Source organism: Anopheles gambiae, chromosome 3 (assembly GCF_943734735.2).
Source record: "Anopheles gambiae chromosome 3, idAnoGambNW_F1_1, whole genome shotgun sequence".
Lineage (NCBI taxonomy): Eukaryota > Metazoa > Arthropoda > Insecta > Diptera > Culicidae > Anopheles > Anopheles gambiae.
In genome coordinates this window covers 34,071,008-34,089,306 of record NC_064602.1, presented here as the reverse complement: position 1 = coordinate 34,089,306, position 18,299 = coordinate 34,071,008, and the positions used below count along the sequence as shown (strand labels likewise).

The 18,299-nt window shown below is 47.2% G+C and overlaps 1 protein-coding gene across 15 annotated transcripts in view; it reads right to left on the bottom strand.

Moving 5' to 3' along the window:
* The window catches only part of LOC1271433 (CUGBP Elav-like family member 2), a 291,660-nt gene that overhangs the window by 213,833 nt on the left and 59,528 nt on the right, over positions 1 to 18,299 (bottom strand). For 14 of the 15 annotated variants that reach the window (XM_061659160.1, XM_061659156.1, XM_061659153.1 and 11 more), the window contains one exon: positions 14,636 to 15,830. In XM_061659160.1, coding sequence (XP_061515144.1) covers positions 14,636 to 15,147 — 512 coding nt within the window. In that variant the 5' untranslated portion in view covers positions 15,148 to 15,830. Of the gene's footprint in view, positions 1 to 14,635; positions 15,831 to 16,198; positions 16,407 to 18,299 lie in introns of those variants that run through there. The other variant, XM_061659158.1, reaches the window with a different exon arrangement.

The window sequence follows — 18,299 nt, the reverse complement described above, 5'->3', positions numbered from 1 at the left end:
TGTAGTGGGCAGTGGATGCCGCACGACGTAAGCGTTTAAGCAGGACTGGGCCTCGTTTGCGTGCCACAATTACGTAAATTTAGGACAAGGGTAACGACCGGAACTCATTCGTCTCGTGCACTGGGACCGCGCAGAAAAACACAAGCACCGTGGCGGGAAATTCGTCAGCCCAGCCAGCCAACCACCCTCCGCCATGCAAAAGAGGGAAATGGTCTGTTAGCTTTTGCGGTCAGTATTTAAAGGCGATCGTTCAGGCGGAAGATGGTTATCCTGCCGGCCGGGTCACACAACAAAAAAGCGCAAAATCGGAAATTATTTCGAAATTTATAGTTTTCAACACGTCATTTGGCCGGATGTTTGGCCCTGTCTCCTGGTCTCCACGTGGCCGTTCGGAAGCTTCTCACAGCTGCTTGACGCCGCTTGTGTAGTGAAGTACCCTTACAGTATCTTTCCTTTTTTCCAACTCCCGGAAAAAAGCAGTTGCCTTAGGATGCAAGAAGTTTGCTCCTTGGTGACTTCCCTCTGGGCGGCACGTGGGGGCATTATTTTGTTTCTTTTTTTTTTGCTCCTCGGCTACCATACAAAGCTGACGAAGCAGGAAACTTCGGCGGAAAACGGAACGAGCACATACACACACACACTGAGCGCTGGGGGTGACTGTTTTTCCTCAGTGGCGCAGTTTGAAAATTAATCAGCAAACATCAGACTCGTTATGCTAATTGAGGCAGTCGGCCCCATGGGTGAATCATTGGGAGGGTCATAAAAAGAGGAACCGGTAGTGGAAGGCGCATAACACAACGAGAAGAATAAGTTACCGAAGGGAGGCAGCGGCGCGCGCCAGACAGTAAAAGTGAAAGCGAGCAGAATGGAGGCACAGGCACACAGGCAAAACTCCGTCAAAAAAGCGAGCAATCGTGAAGCGAAACTTTTTTGTGCGCCGTCAAACTCTACCGAAACCCCGCGGGGTCTTCCTCCTTCCTTGCGACCCACCGGAGAAAGATACCTTCACGTCACGAGGAGCACCCAGTAATGCGCGCCGTGGCACAGTGGCACACAATCGGGCACAGTGTGTTGCAGTGTGTCCAGGGGGAAAGGTTTTTGTTTTTCGTTCGTTCGCTCTCCCTAGTGTGTCGTCATGAAGCTACAGCTATTGGAAGAGGAGCTACTTTCGCTGCCCTTTTTTTCTCTCTGTGGTGGTTTTAGTGGAGCCAATTGTGAAAGTATAGCGCAATGGTAAAAAGTAAATTTACACAGACGGTAACGATTGACAGCAGGTTATTTTTACCGTTCTGGTCGCTGTAGTGGCTTTATCATTTGGATAAAGTTCGAAACGTAGGATGAAGATAGATCTAATAAACATCCTAGGTTTAGCTGGTGAAATTTGTGTAAAAATTCTATGAGTTTTGAATGAAAAAGTATCACCCAAAATGTTCCAATAGCTATAGCAGTAATTCCACACAACAAAAACGCCTAAATGTATGTATTTCGCATTACAAATTACCTTTTTCAAGAATTTTCCTGCACTGTAATCGTTTTGTAAAGCTTTTTCACTTTGTTTGTGTGTACGTTAGCGTATCAAAATGACGTATGGATCGTTCCGAGTTGGTTCATAATTATTATAAATCTTTTTCCTACCATTTCTATGGAACTTCATAACATATCCTTTTCCTATGAAAATCCCACCACTCGCATGAACCAACTCCGACTCTTTCCCTAATTTCCTTCCCTCCAAAACACTCAAACGCAACCACTTTGCGTGAGGGAAATGATGAAACCCGAACGCCTCCAAAAAACAAAACCAAACAAAACCTGAGCTCCATTTCAGAGGGTTGGCGTTACTCATTTGGGTTAAATTTATTCCACAAACAATGGGCCCGGCACGCACGCCCATTTTCAACTTTTTGTGTGTGTGCAAAGGACACCCTTTGGATTCGTTTGAAAACCGACAGCCGCTGCCCACTGGCCGACGCGTTTGTAGCACCCTCATCGGTCGCACACTCATCCACAGCGTTAAGGGCTACAAGTTCATTGTAATTTATGCAAATAATAATTCGTTTATCCTTTTGCACGGTTTTCCAGTGCTGCCAGAGGTTTGCGGAGGACCATGACTTTCCCTTTCAACGCTACGCGTGATGATTGTGTAGGTTAGGCACTAGAAAGGACTGGTTTTTTGTTCTGCTGGCTGGTTGGTTAGTGAGTGAATGAGTCGCTTCTGTCATCGCGTTCACTAATTGGAGTGGAGAAGGGCTTGTAGTTTCCGGTTGTCAGTTCTAGGCAAGTCGTCCGAGCGATCCTGGTGAAAGTCAGAAAGCCCTGACTCACTGTGATACTTGGGCGGATGTCGGCTAATGAAGTGTACGACCGCCACCGAGACGGATGTTTGTTTGGTGTATTAAACTTGGCTTAATCGTAACTGATCGGTTGGGAAAAAGGGTGTAGTAAATTAACACGTTACAAACTCAAACAACAATGATACTTTCATGAGTTTGCTGTGACAAATAGTGCAAATGTAATTCTTCATTACATCATTATTTGATTCGTATCACCGATCGTACACATTCATCACTCAACATAGTGTAATGTTTCCATAACCGTCACAGCCTCTCTATCGCCTCAATTTGTGTGTGCCCTTTGATGCCTCACTTTCAACACGTGCACGCTGGATGCGTGCACGATAACCACATTCATCCAAACGCATTGGACATGGCCGAAGTTGACCAGAAAGTCTTAATTACATCATCGGACATCATCTCTTTGCAGCTCCGGCTGTGTACGTGCGATAATTAGGTTTACCCGAATGCGCACCACTACACTGCGGACGGTCGGTGTCAGTCAAAAGCATCAGGACACATTCGGCGTGATTTAATGAACTGTACACTGGTGCGCCCTTCAGACGTGTGTCTATGTGTGTGTGTGTGTCCTTTTCCAGGGATGCACAGCGTGCCAAGAATCATGTCCAGGTTTGGCAAATGCGAAACAATTTGTTAAACGACAGACGGTCGTCACAAGCATTGCCACTCCATCGAACGCAGGAGGGTGAAGGAGTAGTAGCTTGCGTTAGATCTTCGGATCAATGGCAGCATTTCGGCAGGGATGAACCACATCCCTTCACACACACATACACCCGCGTGACGAACGGCTTATTTGCTCACTTGTTAGGCGCAAGGGCCACTTGCGCGCTCCAGTTATATAAAACACATGACGTTGGTTGTTTGAAATGGTGATTAGTTTCGGATCTTGCGTCGTGTTCCGCGCGGAGGTGAAGCGAGACAACCGAAAATACACCACTTGTGCCTGTGAGAGTCTGCGGATCTGCAGCTTGTGCAATCAGCATTCACAATCCGTTGTGCAGTGCAGTGCGCGTTGTGATGATGCACATGAATCTTCAAACTCCCCTGCATCGTCATCGACGGCGAGAAGTGCACGGCGTTGAAACAGCAACACTTATCAGTCATCCGAGTTGCGGTACGAGTACGATTTGGGGTACGATACGGTTTTTACACTGCTTCCTCGCAACATAACACACCGACCAGTCCGGCTGACCAGTTGGATTGGGTTGATGCTCGACCGAAGGGCTTCGCAATCGTCCGAAAATGCATATTGGGATGTAGCTTGGAGGGTAAGGGTAAAAAATCAACATTGATACGAGTTCAAACATCCCTCATCCAATCCGGGATGAGATGAGCATTGGGAAAAGAGTCGGAGAAACTTGAGAGCGAGAGAGCACAGTTTTTGGACTAATTAAATGAAACCTCACACGTTAAGTGGTCTGTGAGGCATCAGTAAGGGCAACCAGCCAGTCGTTGCGGTTAGCTCTGGAATCTGGAGGTTTTTATGCCTATCCTTAGAAGGTTTCATATTCTTGCTACCAAAGCTAACATTAGTTTGGTGAACATTGCGCTGATGATTGTTTGTGGTTTCCTCGAATGGATTGAGTTCCTTTATCTGGCAAATAGAGCGCGAACAACTGTACTTGTAAAATCCATAATCTAATTTGAATACGTTTTAGTAATAGTCGTTTAATATGAATTTGTTAACATCAGAATGCAAGAATTTGATATAAAAAGTTGATTTTGTCATGGGAGTTGCATACTTTTAGGCGATGCTTTCTATTCTGAAGCAAAGACCTTCCGTGAAGTAAATTATTACATCTCAATTTGATGCACAATCAACTCTTTTTTATTTTTTGCCCTCCTTTATGCATATGGAACAAGATGATTACCTCTAACTAATATCTATTCACTCGCTCGCACCTCATCAGCAAAACACACATCCGCTGTTCGTAATAGTGCGTCATTATATTTGCCCTTTCCTGTACCATAACGATCATCACGCTGTAATAACATCAGCGAACAAATCAGGAAAAAGGGACAACTGTCATTTAGAACGATGGGAAAAGATGTGAACTAAAACTCTGCGCCCTCTTCTTCGCATTTTATGCCGAGGTTTCCGGCCTCGGAACGGATTTCCGTTTACGTTTCAGAACGTCGCACGCGGGGGACCACGGTTGGTGGCTTTCGATAATGACTTGATTTTGGCAAATCGTTGATAAAGTCGGCAAAAGGTAAACTCCTCCGGATGGAAGCAACAAAACGGGAAAGAGAAAAAAACCTACGAAGGTCAGCAATCCGAATCAACCCGGCCTACCCTTTTTCGAGGGCAGGCGAACACCATTAGTAGGACCATTATCGAGAGGAACATTTCATGCATCAGATACACAAAGATACACACAGACGCGCACGCTCGCACATGTCAGCAGAATTGGGTGTGTGTGTTGTCTTCTCTCTCTTTGCGAGAAATTCGCAACCATCAGCTGAATTTGAAGTTGTCCATGGCCACGTTTTTGCTCCCTTTCCACCGACAGAAACAAACCATTTTGGACTATTTGTCCTCACGTAAATGGGATGGACGCTTGACCGTTTTGTAACAGAAGAAACACACACACAGACACAAACGACGGCAAACCCATCCATCCATCCATCGAGGGGTTTGCGGATAATTTATCAAAAATAATTGCCGCCAAAAGGAGTCTCAAATGTCCGAACGTCCGCCGAGAGACATTTAGAGCTGAGTCAGTTGACAGTTATGGGATGCGGATGTGTCGCTGTATCTCCCATCCCCCCACGGTCATACTCCCGGGGCAATAATCTTCCCAACTCACCGCTCCAGTCACTCCGGATGGGAATCAAAAGCTATCAATCGCCTCATCCCGGGTTCGGTGGTGGAACAACCCCAATCACGGAGGAAAACCTCCACACCGTAACGTGTCACTGAATGATCTCTGATTTAATCCCTCCCGACTCTTGGCACTCGGTACTGTTTGCCTCCAGGGGTTTCCTCCAGAAAGGGGATCCGTTTGTTCCCACGTAGGAACGTTCTTGGCCCAACGGACATCTGTCCTTCATCCAGTGTGTGTGTGCTCTTTAACTAGTCTTTATTCTTTCACGTCCCATCAGTCAACACCCAACACAAGACCCACTGGCAGCTTAATGTTGCTGTGTACACACGACTAAAAGAGGTCCCCGTGGGGGAAAACCCACATCACTAGGTCCGATAGATGGATGAAAAATCGACTAACCACCACTCAATGGACGACAAATGATGAAAATTTATCACCAAAGAGAAGAAACCGACAGCAGCCCGGTACAGAGAGAGAGCAGACCGTTGTGTGTGTGTCTGTGGACGGCGACGGATCAAAGTAAGGAACCCGTTTGATTCGGAATCGATAAAGCTTTAGAACTCTCGGGATCGGTCCCAACAGCGAGATCCACTGCACAGCAAACTGGGACCTACCCACGGGTGGGAAAAATAAAAGGCGATTACACCTTTTCCAAATCGAGCATTTTTCATCCGTCCATCCGCTGGTGGGAAGGGAAATTCCAAGGTGCGCACCGGCTGTCATGCTACAAGGCAACGAGCTGTCGTATGTGTGGGTCGTTTCGATCGATTGCAATGTTTTACGAAGGTAAATATTGCCAACCCAACAACAGCAGCAGCAGCAGCAGCAGCTTTGCCATTCCCTGGGACTTCCTCCACGGCAACAGCAACGACGACGACCGGTGAGTCTTGCTTAGGGTCTTCCTAACGATTAGCCCGTAAACCTGCCTGCCTGGTACCCTCTGGTACCGTCACTGGACCGTGTTACCATCACCGGTTGTCCGAGTAACAGTTGCCAGTCCAGTCCACTTCCCATTCTATCGTTGCGATTCAGTAATCTGGCAGCAGCAGCAGCATTTCCCGGCTACAGGACAGGTTTCCGGGCGAATTTCCTTCGACGGACCGGACACGATTAAATGGCAACGCAGAGCAAGCAGCGCACCTTGCAAAGGCTCCCGAGAAGAGGGGGAAAACGGACTCCAATTTTTCTTCTCTTTTCTCGCCCCAATATTTTTGTGGGGTTAGATTCGGGATGGGTATATTTTGTTGCTGTACGGCTTGTTGGAGAATTTCTAGTTGTTCTTGTCGCTTTGCCTCACTGCTTCGTTCTTCAAGCAGGGCACAAACACCCTGAACTGGACGACAATGCCAACATGTCGGCCTGTCGAAATGGTCCAGTTCAAGAGTTTATTTCGGCTCGGTAACACAAACGGGAAGGGCCTGCCCGAGCATACCGATGTGTCTGGTTTAGTGCGTGTTCAACGGCGCGGGCCTTAACCTTTCCCAGTTAAACAGGGAAATGGGATGTTAGTGGTACAGGTACAGCATAGTTTCTCAACCCCTTTGCCGAATTGTCTGCCGGCTACAAATGAACAAATCTGGAGCACCAAAAAACACGCAACAAACAGGCCGAAAAGCGCTACAAGATGTCCACCGTAAAAGGGTCAGCTGCTACGACAAGAAAGCGAAAACAAAAATGGTTCCAGCTACTTGCTGGTCTGTGTGTCCACATGTTTACGTACATTTCTACATGTCTGTATACGTGTGTCTATTGTTGTTGTTGTTGTTGTTGTGGTTTCCCATTAACATCCATCTTCAATTTGATGTCCCTTTCATCGTGAAATTGTTCCCGGAACTCTCCACACCACAAATCGGTAAACCTGGTGGAAATTGTGTCTCCAATCAGGCCCGAGCAAATCATGATAATGAGCTTATTTTCGCCTACCGAGAACTTACCCCTTTTACGTCCATAAAGGTGGAATGGATTGAGACCACCCACAAGAACCAGCCAAATCTAATCAATCGTCTCCAAGTGTGCCAATCAATTTTCCATCCAATTACACCCCGAAAAACGTTTGTGCCGTCGTTGGACCGAAGTGGCCATGGCTTAACTTTATTGAAAGTCTGTTAAAACTGATTTTTTTTTTATTAGAGACCCATACAGCGTGAGTTTCGTATTTTGTTGTTGTTTTCATCATTTTCATTCCCTTTCTACATTTTCCCAACTTCACCAAAAAAAAAAAACATCATGAAACTCATCCTCGTCGTGTTAAGCACTCGTGTAAAACCAAGGATTATCATCTACGGGGCATGAAGCCGCTCGTTCCCGGTCCTTTGCTTTGCCTCGTCTTCCCCCATTGATTTACCTCGCGCTTGCCAAAAAATCATCATCAGTCAAAAAAGGAACAACAAAAACCCCGTGACACACAGAGGGACAGGGAGAGAGAGAGAGAGAGAAAGAGAGAGGGAGAGTAAGAGCCATAATCAAATTCTGCGGGGATTGACCGGGCACAAAACAGCAATCTTTATCATCTTGATTGACGCTTTCAATTTTGGCCACGGGTCGGTCGGGAAGGGGCAGCAGCGGTTAGCGTCGGAGATGATGTTACACCCGAAGTATCCTGCCTAATCCTTCACCGGCTTACGCAGGGATTAGCGCGCGGCTCGGGGCTTCGGGCACGGTACGTTTTATCATTAATCTCGGCTCGGCGTTTATCAATACACTTTTGGTGAAGAAAGGAAGACGGGAATGGGGGGCGGGTTGTCGAAGCTTCGAGCACTACGAAGGGTAAAACAGCGTAGTGCCGTGTGTTTTACAACAAAAACCGATCCAGCTCAACACAAAAAAGGTATAAACATCGAAGTGGATATTTTTTTGTTTGATTCGGTATATTGACAGTACCTTCAAGATGATCGTTTAGATCGTGTAGGCTCCTAAAGGGGATTTTTTCTTCGAGAATTGTTCCTCACTGGGAAAAGGTTGTGCCCCAAAAGAGGTGAAAAACATACACATACACAAAACCGCTACATCATTTCCATCGAACAAAACACAATAATGTATGTAAATCACCACCGGCGCTTGGTTCTCCATCATTTCCGTCGAACGGGGAGGATAAAAAAAACCCCGATTTGGCGACCCCGGTTGTGACTTTCGTTTAGCATTATCCACCCTCTCCGTAGCCCTGTGCCGCTTGTAAATCTTGGGCTTGAGCTACGAAAATGGTTTCGACAGAACGATTCAGTGTTTACTAAGAAAAGCCACCGCCAACCAGCCAGCCAGCCAGCAGTTGTAGCGTGATGGTTGTGGTGAGATTTTTACCACAAAAAGTTGAAAAAAACCCTGCTTTTTGCATTCTTTTAAAATGATTCGCAAATGAACACACCGCAACCTTTCATCTGGAGGGGGGGGGGTCGTCTGGTGGTGCGATGAAAAGCGGAAAAAAAGAAAAATCATCCTTACCGTTCCTTTTCGTTGATGGTCGCTTTGATTTTCATTCGATTTTCCGCCCAACGATAGGAACTCAAGCGTTCGAAAGAATGTTTCACTGCAGGAGTAAAGCGGAGGCATAGGAATGGTACTTCTTCTCTTTGGGGGAAGGGGAGGGGGAAGGGAAGAGAGAGAGTGCAAAAAAGAAAACGGAAGAAACATAATCTCTTCAACTTTGAAACAACCCATCACGCCCCGGTGGAAGACCTTCCACCACACACACCACAGAGTCTCTCGTCGCCCTCTTGAAACTTCCTCCAAAAACGTTCGGTCACGACTGGGCTGTTCTCACCCGAGTCTTGGTGAGACCCTACACGAACGCACCGAGAGCAGGCGGGAAAGGTGTGCGTTTGGTGCGTGAGATTTTCCATGGGAAAATCTTTTTTTTTTTTTTGCTACACTCCCAAATCGGCTCAACTCGCCGTTCCTTTGCTTTCGCTCCGCATGGGAATGATGCGGTAAAAAATCTGCATGAATCCGCCGCAGCACGGGCAGGCGAATGGTACCTATTCTTACTAAGGGCAAAACAAAAACAGAAAACGAAAAAAACGACCCATGAAACAACAACGACAACAACAAATGCCATCGTCGATCTGCACGAAAATATGTAAATTATTTAGCGGAATGCGCCCGCATCCGTCCGCATGCAGCCCGGGGTCTGGACTGGTGGTTGGCCGTCCTGCCATTCGTCTGGATTAAGTTGATCAAGGTAAAAATGAGTCGAGTTGGTTTGCTCTCCCTTTTGCTCTGTAGCTCGCTGGTAAACTAACGTTCTTTAAGGAAGAGACAGCAAAGGCGCACAAAATAATCAGCTGGAATTTTTTGTGCTTTTGTGTGTGCGTTTCGACCAGAATCTATCGTTTTGATATGCTGCTTCTAAAGCAAAGCCTTAGCGGGAGAAGGGGGGATCCTTGATAAGGCAACAATCCACAAACAACGTCCTCGGTGCTCGGCCTGCATCATCTTCCCACGTCAACTGGAAAACCCGAAAGAAACCGTTTACTTATTCATGCAAATGCTTGAAGCTTTCGCTTTCTTCCGAAACCAAGCCGCACTCGGTGTTTTCGCACCACTGCAATCGAGCGCACCGGATGGGCTGGTGATCTGGTAAACAAATTCCCGACCCTTCCCCCCCCATTCCTACCCCTCTCCGTGTGCTATGCCGTCATACACCCCAGGTTCCAGGGCAAGCAAGTAAGCAAATCCGGTATGGCCGGTTGAGGTTTACTTTTTTTGTTGTTCTGCTTTTGATGGCTAAGTTCGTCGCTTTTGCAACGACTTGATCAGTACAATAAACAGAGTCGTAGCCTTTTTGCAATGACTTTCTCGTGATCTTTTCCGGTGTGTTCCGTAGAGCGAACGAAAAGGAGCATGACGGTAAGCCGCAAAGCTGTGAGGAGTAGTTGGTAGTTTGGTGTGGAATATCTAAACGACATGATCTTCATTAAGAGCTTGATGCAATGCTCAATAGTTTATGAAATTGCTGGAGTAAGAGAGGCGTAAGCGCAACAACAACCAGAACAAACAAGAAGATGAATCTTTTTACTCTGCAATCAGTTTTTTATGATGATTGCTTACTTTTGCGTAACAATTTCCTGCCTGCCACATCTGCAGTACGTCAATTTGAATAATTATTCACACTTGATTGCGTGCCCCTGCAAGAAGGACTGTGGATATGTGTGCTCCAAAATCCTCCCAGAACTCTTTTGCAAAATCATTTCAATTACAGTACACAATTTATCTCCTCCTCTTCCTCCTCCTCCAACCAGGTTGAGATAAACTTCAACGTGCGCTTCAGCTGAAATCCAATGTTGAACACACAGCTCAGCGCGTCATGCTTCTCTGCCTACGTGCGGAAACTTTTACGTGCGCCAAAATGGCGCATTCATCGGTAATCATGTGGCGCGTTCCTTTATGCACGCTTATCATTATGAAACTCCAAAGAAGAGATGCCTCTTCTACCATCACCTCCAGCGCAAAAAGTGAACTCCATTGAGGTGAATTTATACGAATTTCTTCGCAAGCATATTTCGTGGAAAGTATGTCCCAAATATAGACTCCTGCTAGCGTTCGCGCATCGCGTGTGTTTTTGAATCCTGCATAACAATCATCCCCAAAACAGGTGCCATTAGTGTGGAGTTTCTTGCCTTGTCAAACAACAACAACAACAACAACAAAAAGTCGTTAAAAACTTTTTGCTCAGCTTTTCACCAAAGAAAAAAAAGTGAATGTGTGCTTAAAAGTCTAAATTTGTTCAGAATTCAGGCAAAAAAAAAAAATCCTGAAGAATGTATGCCTTGGGAATAGACTTGGCAGGAATTTGCCCTACCTGTTGTGTCCTCTTTGCGTATCATTCAATCAGCCTCCGCCAACGCTGAGCTATTTCAATTCTCCCCACTTGGCATCTGTCGCCGAAAATGGCGTCCCTTTCAATGGACGTGACACATACGCGTCATTCAAGTGAAAGTGTCAATCAGCGGTCCCTATGTATGTGTGTGTCTACGAGCTCTCTTGTGTCCCTGGGGATGTAGCGAGAAAATGTCGCGGCTTGCTGTGTCGAGACCGAGTCCGACGTCACCATGAATGCATCGACATTCAAGTGGCTACAGAGATGTTCGATGAGCGTGTACTAAGCGAAAGCCGTGCAAAAACATTGCCCAACCAAACAGCAGCTCGCCCTCTGTATGTATGTATGGGCACTTGTGTAGTAATAAAATCTACATATGTTTTCATATCGCTGTCATATCGTAAATTTATTGATTCCCGTATCCGAGCGCGCGCGGGCACACCTCCTGGCGCTGCGACAACAACCGCCCGGTGAACACAGTGACGCTGAATCGCACACACGGCCATGACAGAGCAATATAAGCACTGTACGCCAATGTACGCAGACAATGGTGCAGGCTTTCCGGGCTCATTCTCTCGCTCTCTCTCTCTCTCTCTCTCTCTTTCTCTCTCTATCTATCTCTCTCTCTTTCTCTCTTGCTCGGACAGACACAGAAGCGGAACAAAAGCACGCCAGATACAGCATGGAATGTCCTGAAATGCCTTCCGATATGTCGGAACGACGCGCACATAAGTTATTCCGGTGCGACGTACTATTTGCGCTTTCCCACCGCCACCATCATCCCACTCCTCTCTCTCTCTCTCTGGTAGAGTCATACATACACACACGTACAGGTGTCTTTTGTGGCTCGTAAAGGTACACACAGTAGTCGGTGCAAAACATCCGTACTAAATGGACTAACTTTGCTTGGGACACTGTCGGTACGTGTGGATTCGGTCGATTCATGCTGGTGGTGGTGGTGGCGGCGAGATGCCACGACTGATTGTGCTATCTGGACGGGCACAGAACTACTCTAGGCACGATTGTCGGATTGTCCTGGTAACGTCATCCACCGTCGCCGTAGGGAACTTTGAACGCACACGAACCATTCAGCCCAGTCCAGTGCGGTGGACATCGATTGTGGAGGCTATGTACCACAGCCAATGTTTGTCAGTAGAGGCAGGGCTACAAGACTCGTGTAAAGGGTGGAAGGGTGGACCATGGGAAAGGATGATAGCTTTAAGGTTCCGAGTAACTGATGACCACGAATGCGCATCAGCTCCGGAGGACTCCGCGGACGGTGGCGGCAGCAGGTGGAATTATTATTGCTATCATTATGAGGCTTCTCTGATTATTATTTCCAAATGCACCGGTCGAACAATCGAGACCGGTGTTGGGAGTATGGGGGAAACAATGTTTGTTGCCGTGGCGTTGTACGGTCATCAGTAACACTGGTAATGTGCAAACTGAGTAGTTTGTACCGCCTGGAGAGTTTCGAGCACGGAATTGAACATTAATGTTCGCTTCGACTCATGTCTACGCTAAAAGTATGCATTCGATTTCCCATCCACCCCTCTCCCACGGCAGCATGAAATTGATCTACACATCGATCTTTGCTCCCAAACTGGTCCCCATCTGGTCCATCGAAAACGGGGATATCGGAACTTATGAATCACAACGAGCACTTTCCTACGGTGACACATCGAAGCGTGCGTCCTTTCGGAGCGACTTTGTGGTTAGAAGGTGTGGTCGAACCTGCAAGCGCATGCATCATCCACACACACTGTTATCATTCGATTGCATCACAAGTGCACAAGGTGTGTATGCTTTTTGTCTGAACTTCTGAACTCTGAACTCCGAACTCCAAAGCGAGAACGGAGTACACATTTCATGGCACACAGACGCTAGCGGAACTTGTCGCATGATTTAAGGGTTACGTCAGTGGTATCGATGCACCGGTCGAGCGAGTAGCAAAAAGAGCCTCAATGAATGGATAACAAGCTCGGTGACTGTGGAAATGGAAAAAAAGGACCAGGCAGGGCACGATCCGCAGAAAAACAAAAAGTCCCAAAATTTTACGACCATACCACACAAGAGGGAATATAAGAGTTTCTGTAGCAACCGTGGAAAATAGCTAAGAGAACGGAAACACTACCGAAAACATTGATAGAAGATTCGGTTGGTTGGTCGGTTGAAGCTCTTTCACACTAAAGAGGGCTCTTGGGCTAGTCTCCTTGGCCATAAAATCCTGCTTGATAGAGTTCCGAGGGTAGCAATGGTCGTCTTTTCGCCAAACCTCATTCTCAAGATCGACAATGGGTGAAACTTCCCGGTCCGAACTAATTCATTATCTTATGCTCCTTTGCTTTCCGCAATGAAAGTCGCTTAACCTTACACATCCTGCCTCTCTCTACCCGCGTGTCTGCCAGTTATCGCATCAGTCCGATTTATGAACAGAAATACAACAGAACGAGTGTGCATGCGTGCGTGCGTGTGTGTTTGGCGAGTTTGGAAGAAAGTTTCGATAAAGTCCACCAAAGTGGTGGATGGATGGTAGAAAGGAGAGGTCCTTACAGGTTTCAAGCGACACCCGGCGGTCGCTCGTAACTGCGGATGGATGTGGTTTGGTTCCACACCAGTACTACCAGTAAGAACCACCACGCGGCGACGGAAATGTCTCGTTACGTTCTTGGTCCGTGGCCACCAGGCCGCGGCGGAAAGTTTTCGGGTTCGGAATTATGATTATTGTTTCCCTTTTCTGGAAGCTTTTGCGGGCTAGCGTTTCGGGGTTTGGCGTGAGCCACAAGCCAGACAGTTACTCAGCGGGCCCTTGCGATAGGCATCGCCTGAATGTGACGACGATATTCAGTGCTATTGTGTTGAGCCGCCCGCCCTCCGGAGCCGGGGAAGTTCCACATTCCGGTGGCAAAAGTTTCGTACCATGACGCCACGGGGCCGTTAGTATCGATTGGCAGTGTGTTAATCACTGTCGCTAATGTTTCTTGGGCTGTGTTGTTTTGGATTTATTAGCTTTCGGAATTTCTAACTGGAGTGGAGAGATATCTGATCGACTGCCTTTCTTGTTTGGGATAGATTAGAAAGCAAATGGAGTCCCATTTGGAGACGTTCCTTTGGAAGTTGGAAGTTAACACATTATTTTCAAATTTTTTGATTAAAGTATGTCAAGAGTAAAAACTGAAGAGTTTTGAAATGAAAACCATCCTCCTATTGAAGCTACTTTGTATGACTTTTGCTACAGTCTCTCTTCAAACTCTGACGCCAGCAACCTGTCCCAGATGTAGACGGCACTCGAGCGAGTCCCTCGAGACTAATCCACCCTTTTTCCTATCGACTTCGTGAGCGCCCTGACACCGTTATCAGTCACACTCTGTGCAGCCCATTTATCTTCCTTATCGGTCGTGAGCGTGTGGTGTCCGTTCCCATGCGTTGGCTCGAAACCTGAGCAACGCGACGGCGTACCATCGCTCGACCGTCAAGCATCACCTCAAATTGCTTGCAGTGTGGGCAAACATTGGGTTGAGTGGAAGGAGGAAAAAAGGGAAAAATTGTAACCCAAAACCAATTCACCACAACGTTACATACACGCACACCACGAAATAGATAGATAGTAAAAACATAGCAAGATAGAGAGAGAGTTCACTCACTTTTCCTTCGACGATACGCCCATCATCTGCACGTCGTCCACGATCATGGCGTCGCTGGTCCCGTTCGTCGTACGGTGGCTGTTTGCGGCGATGGCGGCTGCTGCTGCTGCTGCCGCTGCCGCCGCTCCAGTGGTTGCGCTCAGGTTACCGAGGTTGGCCGTACCGCCATTGCCACCGTTGCCGTTCGTGTTGCTGGTGGCGATACTGCTGACCCCCAGCAGGGCGACCGCTTGCGGGCTGAGCAACCCGACCGGTAGGCCACCGCCGCCGGGTACGATACCGGCCGCGGCCGGCGTATTGTTGACCACGTTACAGTTGTTGTTGTTGTTGCTGAGGCCGGGCTTCTGGTAGGGCAGCTTGGTCCGGAGCTGGTAGCCGGCGAGCAGCTTGTTGTTGCCGTTGCTGTCGATCATCTCGCTGCCGCCACCGCCGCCGGCCGTACCGTTCGAGGGCGAGTTCTTGCCCGAGCCGGGCGAAATCTTGCCCGCGAGCGCCTCGAGCGAATTCAGCATCGTGGCGGTAACGGGTAACGGTGCGATACCGGGGCCAACCGTAGCCTCCCGGGCGAGTGGAGGAGATACCACGATGCTGCCGGTTTGGTATAGGTGGGAAAGTGCCGCGCAGGAGTCGCTTTCCTGCCGTCGACACTTACGAACACACGGGGGGGAGGTCGGAGAAAACCGAAAACCAGGAATCAATCGCGCAACTGTGTGATATAAACACACAGATCACAGAACACACACAAACAATGATACACTAGCAAATTTCCCTAAAACGCTGGGAGGCTTAGTGACAACACTGAACACGGCTTTGATCACCCCAAAACTCACACACAATCACAACAAACAGAATTTCCACGCTTTCTCGTCAAAGGATAAGATCGCAATCGCTTTGCTTTACTTTCTTTTTACTTTCTTCTCTTTATTTCTTCTTGCTCTTTTAATTACTTCTCCTCGCGGCTAACACACTTACACACACAGCCTAGGACACAAATAGACACACACACATGAACACAAATACACTTGATAACGCACACTGCTCTGCGGCATACAACACTTCAACGCGCTCTTTTTTTACGAAAACGGCCCAACCGGGAAACACTTGTTGAGTGAAGCGACTTCGTCTCCCTGTCGCTCTGTCGCAGGGACACTTGCTTGCGGCAAAAGGCAACAGCAGGAGATAACGTGCTCGACCACTGCAAGAGAGAAGAAAAACGGGGTAAGGAAAACGTAAATAAACGTCCATGGCGTGTGGTGGAAGGCGGTAAGAAGGAAAGGTGAGTTTTTCTTATCTAAGATAAACGTTCTGTATATGTTTGTGAGTACGCAAGCCCGGTGTGTGTGGGAACAGGGGAACATGCAGACAAATGAGTTGTTTCGCTGGGACAAGTTTCTTGCGCATTTGTTTGCTCTGTTCGCTTTGGTGTTGTAATAGGTGGACCGCGTGGTTCAAATTGTGATGTGTCAGCCTCGTAGGGAGGGCATTTTTAAGTCGATGTACGTCGAAATACTGCACCATAGGTACACAAAAGGATGTAGAGGATGTTGAAGTGGTTTAATATACCTAAAATACTTTCAACAACAAGTTTCACTACAATATTTCACAATAAAAAAAAAATGGAAACTTCCACACAACCTTTCCCTACTCAAGCCCTTTCATAAAACTGTAAAACTTGAAGCACATAACACGCAAGTGCGCACCGAACAGGGACGACTAAACCGCGGATACTGCGAGGCGATAAGTGACACGGCTGATTAGTGACTAAACGACAGAAATCAGGGAACTGACGCTGCCTGGAACGTGGGGGCCTAGGGTGCCTCGCATTACGAAGCCAGCCCCGTTATCGCATCACCCTCTCGTGCGGTCGTGCGCCCTGTTTGCTGCTGCTTCTTCGGTCGCGCTACGTCGCGTGTCTTATCTATCTCTCACTCTCTGTGCCCTGGGACTGCGTTTTCCCTAGTTTGCTGCCTGCCTGCCTGCCAGCACACTCCCACTGCACATCCGTGGGCAATTTTTATCTTTATCAATTTTTAGGGACTCACGCACACGCACTCGGTGCTCATCGACGTAGGTGTCAGGGGTTGGCAAGTTTTGGAGGAGTATTTTGGTAGTTTCAGATCGAAATAAAATTAATTCAAACTGATAGAAAGGTCCTGAACTGAATTTACAAGCTACAAATGCGTGTAAATTGCATAAAAGTGAAAAGATGAGTTTTTTGCTATAATTGTAAGTCTAGCATACTATTCCATATGTTAGCTATTTTCATCAAATTTGGAGATCTGATTATCTGATGGTGAAATCAACATGATTCCTTAATGTTTATTGTACGTTTTCTTACTATCTCCTTATTATTTCCGAGTTTACAAGTCCAAAACTGTCCAGCAAATCGATCAAATTATACAAAATTAAAAATATTCTTTTATTGCTTTTTAAAAGTATTAATCGTTGCATACATCGATACACTATTGTTTATATTTTATTAATTATTTTTAATAGTTTGCGTTTAAATCTTCAAAACTCAATTGCCAACCCCTGTCCTGATAAAAAATAATAAGGAAAATGCTTTGATTGCCGATGGAATTGATTTCATGTAATTTCTTTTTCATCTAAAATCAACTCCAGCACACACATGTACACCCAAAAAAAGCACCCACGATGTAACACGCCTAATTCTAAACAAACACCAACTTAAACACACGCTTTGCGTCAAACTTTAGTCTCCCCACTGTGACTCGCTGTGCCGCTTGCTGTCGGTTCCCGCGGCTCCTGACGGCTGTTGCCGTTGGCTTCCGGCAAGGGCGGCTTGATTTTTCACCCGCTAATGATCCGCTTACGAAACAGCTGCTCAACTGGCAGACTTTTCACAACAACAAAAAAAGAAAAAAAAACACGACTCGAACATGTGTGTGTGTGTGTAATGCACCACTACGCCCCACAGACAATGTGTATTTGTGTACGTCCTCGGTGGTATAATTCGTCCCCTTTTATTTGCTTGCTGTTAGCACCGCGAACCGAAAATCCCTAAACACCAGCGCCCACATGTCACGGGGAAAAAGGGATTGTATGTGTGCGTGTGTGTTAGTGCCCCCCCCCCCCCCCCCCACTGGGGAGGGACATTCTGGCGCACTTATCTTTTCCCCACGGGTATTATTTAAGCCCGCCACCCGTGTGTGTATGTGTATCAAGCTCCTCACGCAACCGTGGCCTGACGTAAGGACACGCGCGTGTTGAGAGAAAGATGCGCTGCCGTGGTGTTTGTTGTTTTGCTTTTTTGTTATTTTCTTTCTGTTGGCTGTATTCATCGGTCAAATAAAGAACACCAAAATAGACAGCCCTCCCAATGCTGTACGAGGCTTCACTCGTTTTAATTACATCCCATCGCGTGACGGCATCGTCGTCGTCGTCGTCGTCGGCCCTTTGCTTTTCAACGATCCTCTTCATGTCATGCTGCCATCGCTGCCAGAAGGATAAACAAATACGCCAGCCAGCCAAACAAACATGGGTCAACTTTGTGGTGCTGGTGGGCTGCCAAGTGCCTACCAAGCGCCACCCAGTGACAGTGACAGTTTTACTTAGGCCAATTAATATTTCATAAGAACTTAATGAAAATCCACCTGTACCCGGGCGGTTTGGTGAAGCGTTCGCCGGTACTCAACGCCTTACT